Source organism: Bison bison, unplaced genomic scaffold, assembly GCF_000754665.1.
Source record: "Bison bison bison isolate TAMUID 2011002044 unplaced genomic scaffold, Bison_UMD1.0 scf7180017864349, whole genome shotgun sequence".
NCBI lineage: Eukaryota > Metazoa > Chordata > Mammalia > Artiodactyla > Bovidae > Bison > Bison bison.
In genome coordinates this window covers 1,723,213-1,727,675 of record NW_011494921.1, presented here as the reverse complement: position 1 = coordinate 1,727,675, position 4,463 = coordinate 1,723,213, and the positions used below count along the sequence as shown (strand labels likewise).

General features: G+C 36.8%; 1 protein-coding gene across 4 annotated transcripts in view; it reads right to left on the bottom strand.

Annotated features, from left to right (window-relative positions):
- Nucleotides 1-4,463, bottom strand: part of PIGN (phosphatidylinositol glycan anchor biosynthesis, class N) — a 106,540-nt gene that overhangs the window by 29,877 nt on the left and 72,200 nt on the right. For all 4 annotated transcript variants that reach the window (XM_010854749.1, XM_010854750.1, XM_010854751.1 and 1 more), the window contains 3 exons: nucleotides 4,361-4,416; nucleotides 3,740-3,815; nucleotides 1,915-1,988 (listed from right to left, as the gene is read on the bottom strand). In XM_010854749.1, the coding sequence (XP_010853051.1) occupies nucleotides 1,915-1,988; nucleotides 3,740-3,815; nucleotides 4,361-4,416 (206 nt within the window). The remainder of the gene's footprint in view (nucleotides 1-1,914; nucleotides 1,989-3,739; nucleotides 3,816-4,360; nucleotides 4,417-4,463) is intronic.

Here is a 4,463-nt window from a genome sequence, read left to right as displayed (position 1 = left end):
TTTATTTTGGGGGGCTCCAAAATCACTGCAGATGGTGACTGCAGCCATAAAATTAAGACACTTACTCCTTGGAAGCAAAGTTATGACCAACCTAGATAGCATATTCAAAAGCAGAGATGCTTCTTTGTCAACAAAGGTCCATCTAGTCAAGGCTATGGTTTTTCCAGTGGTCATGTATGGATGTGAGAGTTGGACTTGAAGAAAGCTGAGTGCCAAAGAATTGATGCTTTTGAAATGTGGTGTTGGAGAAGATTCTTGAGAGTCCCCTGGACAGCAAGAAGATCCACCAGTCCATCCTAAAGGAGATCAGTCCTGGGTGTTCATTGGAAGGAATGATGCTGAAGCTGAAACTCCAGTACTTTGTCCACCTGATGCGAAGAGCTGAGTCATTTGAAAAGACCCTGATGCTGGGAAAGATTGAAGGCAGGAGGAGAAAGGGATGACAGAGGATAAGATGGTTGGATGGCATCACTGACTCAATGGACGTAAGTTTGGATAAACTCCAGGAGTTGGTGATGGACAAGGAGGCCTGGGGCGTGCTGCAGTTCATGGGGTCGCAAAGAGTCAGACATGATTGAGTGACTGAACTGAACTGAGTCTCAAGTTAAAATTACTACACACACACACATACACACACACACACACACACTTTGATGAGTCTTCTATTTCTTGTCCCACATGTGCCGAGCACTTCTTGAAAGAAAGTGAAAGTGAAGTTGCTCAGTCGTGTCTGACTCTTAGCGACCCCATGGACTATAGCCTACCAGGCTCCTCCGTCCATGGGATTTTCCAGGCAAGAGTACTGGAGTGGGTTGCCATTTCCTTCTCCACAAGCTCTTCTTATTTAGACTTTAATTAAAACTCCTTCTTAAAAAATTGCGTTCACTAACAGAGATGCAGGAAAGCACATGTCTGTCACTTTACTAGCTTTTTTTTCTTTAATTGCATATAAGTCACTATTTTCTATGTGGTATTGACAAGGTATAAGTGCTTTTAATGTTCAATTCAAGTAAAAATCCTGTAAAAATATACTAAATTAGACTAGAAATAAAATTTCTACTATTTTTAAACCATGGAAGAAAACCTTTTTTTAAAAAATTATTGTGGCATACACATAATAATATGCTATACTCAGTTCTAGCCTAAATTCATCAAGAAGAACATGCAAATTTATTCTAATATTCATTATTTCTTTCAGTATTGAATATTCCAGTTTGATTAAAGAATAATAAAACTGCTAGGAGACTACATATTTATCTCAAGTGTCTCTCCGAAACGCTGATCAGTCCTGTGCAGATGAAACAATTTCATTGCTTCAGAAGAGCAAACAGTTGGGTTGACAGCTTCTCTTCCAGTCTTTGATTACTTAACACATTGATTGTTCCACAAATTCCTAGAAACTCAGAAACAATACTTCCTATTCCATTTGTCAAAAGTTTAGTAATCAAGACTGAGAAACCACATAAATTAGGGACATCTAGAAGCTAATTTCAACTGATATAAAATGACATAATGTTATAACACATGTATCTAATACACATTTATGAGAGAATCCAAAAGAAAACAGGATGATATCACCTGGAGTTGTAGGCACAGCTATATCTACAATGAACAAGTTACTAACTACAAGAATTTGACATTTATATTTTATAGTTTTCTAGGGGGGGTTCCTCTCTAGCTGGGGGCATTCTAATAATATTTTATAGTTGAAAAAGCATATTTTTATGTTATAGGCTGTAATCAACTATTTCCTCTAATGACTACACAATTCTGGCTAAAAGGGCGGAACATTTTTTCCCTCATTTTTATAATAAACAATCTATGTGACAGTATCTTAATAGCAATCACAGAAAATACCATCAAATGTTTACTTTCGTTTCCTAAAAGTGAACAAATTCAAAGCATTCATCTTACCTTTTTGAAGATAATTGAGTAGTTACCTGAACAGCTTCAAAAGCACACATCACAAGAACAAAGGGGATTAAAATCTGTTTGAAAGAAAAACAAATGATGCCGTGGGTGCCTGTAGCATTTGAAGAAATACTTCGATTTCTCAAAATTTATCTGTATAGTGGAAAGCAAATGCTGAAATAAAATCAAGATACCAATGACTTGTAGAATAGGGATCAAATGGATTTAGAAATCCACGTCAGCAGCAGAAGCAGAAAACGATAACAACAAACGTTTCAGATAAAGCCTAGTCCAGCTTTTTGTTCTACTGAACTCATTGTAATAATTAACGACTATGTTCAAATGATCCCAAGAGGGTGTGAAAGGCACACAGGCCCAAATCAAATTAATTATGAAGCCTGAAGATCTGACTCACAGATCCTTGAACTCATCTGGTTATTTGTCACTACAACTCTGTTAACATGATTTAACTGCCTAACCGTTGCTTTCTGTGGTTTTATTTCAATACTAATTTATTCCTGATTATAAAATTCATACTCGGTAAAAAAAAAAATGGAGAAAGGTATAATAAAATTTACATTGGTTGAAAAAAAATCCTATAAGCCAGAAATAACACCATTAATATTTTGAGATACTGTTTTCCAATGACCACTTAAAAATACACACACATGATGCTTAAACAAAGAGGGGAGGGAGAAGATATGGAAAAGAGATGATGCTCACAACTACATAAGATTCCTGTTCAAGTGAAGACTACATGAGTGAAATAGAGTTCTAAGAGGACTTTCACTTCCAGCCACATCAGTCAATAAAAGTGACCAAATACATTTAGTCAGTAAAGCTTACTGAATTAAGCTGGAGATTACAGATTGAGCATTTAACGTAAACTTTAGTTTTTCTTTCTTTTTTTCTTGTTTTTAATTAAAGGCTCATGATCTTTAACAGACTGAGAAAAGAACTACCACCATCAAGAAAAATGTACATAGACTAAAGAAACTATTAATACACATTTCAAAATAACAGACTATGTGACATGAGAAAATGAACATCTTTTTAACATTTCCTAAAATCACCTTTGCATTTGTGCAGTAACAAAACAGGATATTAATCCTATTAAGATACACATACTTTCAACAATTATTACTTATGTAATCTGAATAGGAAACAATCAGATTTTAGGCAGATATTAGTTCTTGTATTTAAACAAGTACATACTAAGTATATAAAATGTGCCAGGCACTATGGTAGAGGGAATAAGACAAGCTTAATAATCCTAGAGAGAAAGGGAAAGAATGTGAATTACATTCCACTGGAGAGTCTGAACCCCTGGAAAGCTGATAATTTGTCATTATCTTAGAATCCTCAGGACCCAGCTGGTGCTGATAAGCCTTCAATGACATATTTATTGAATGAATAAATCAATTCTAGGTACAAGGATTATGAGAAAAGATGATAATGTGCTGGCAGTCTTGTGGGTGGGGAACACGGCTTTGGGGAACCTTTCATCTTGAGGAGCAAGGCAGTTTTGACCCACCCTTCACTTCCCAGGCTTTAATCACCTTTGATAGGACTTCCTGGGACTAACAGAGATTCTCTACTTTTTTGAAGTTAAATGGGCTTAAGACTAAACCAAGAAGATTAACTCTATTTTGGAGCATAGGCTAAAGCGTCCCCCACTCCCATTCAGCAGTGTCTGAGAAGGCGTCTACTTTCCAGCTACTTAGCTCTGCCACTTCATAATCTTAATGTCACGTGTCACATGATCTTCATGGGACAATGAGTTCCTAATCTTAATTAATCAGTATCTTAAGAAAAGAAGAAAACCAACCTTCCACATTATCAGGGCTCCCATCTTGAAAGGACTAAACACGGTCAGAAAGCAGTAGACGGAGGAAGGGTCAAAGCTAAGGAATCAACAAGAAAAGGGATTTCAGAATTCACATTATTGCAACTTGAATGTTCTTCTGAAAAGGATGTTTAAATTAACTTTCTGAAAGCTATTCTTACTATAACACAAGTATACAGTGTATCAAGAATTATTATGGGGGCTTTTCTGGTGGCTCAATGGTGAAGAATCCACCTGCCAATGCAGGAGACACAGGTCTGATCCCTGATCCGGGAAGATCCCACTGGCTGTGGAGCTACTGCGTGTGCGGTAGAGCCTGGGAGCGGCACTGCGCCCATGAGCCGCACCTACCAGAGAGGAGTCCCCGCTCTTCACAACCTGAGAAAGCCCGCATGCAATGACAGAGATGCAGCGCAGCCCAAAGTAAAGAAAGTAAATATTGTCTTAAAAGAATTGTTACAGTCAGTAACATGAATGAGATAGACTTGTATGTGCCAATTTCCAAAATACATCCTTCAGGATAAAAAGCAAGAACAAAATCCCTAATTTGTATATTTTCTGGTTATATATATATGGATATATATAGTTGTTATTTAAAATTACCTGTTAACAGAAGCTATATTTCCAGTTCCAAAAAAGGCTGTCACTAAGAAGAAGACCTAAATAGAGTTAAAGGAAATGCCAGAACAAGTCAGAATCCATAGAA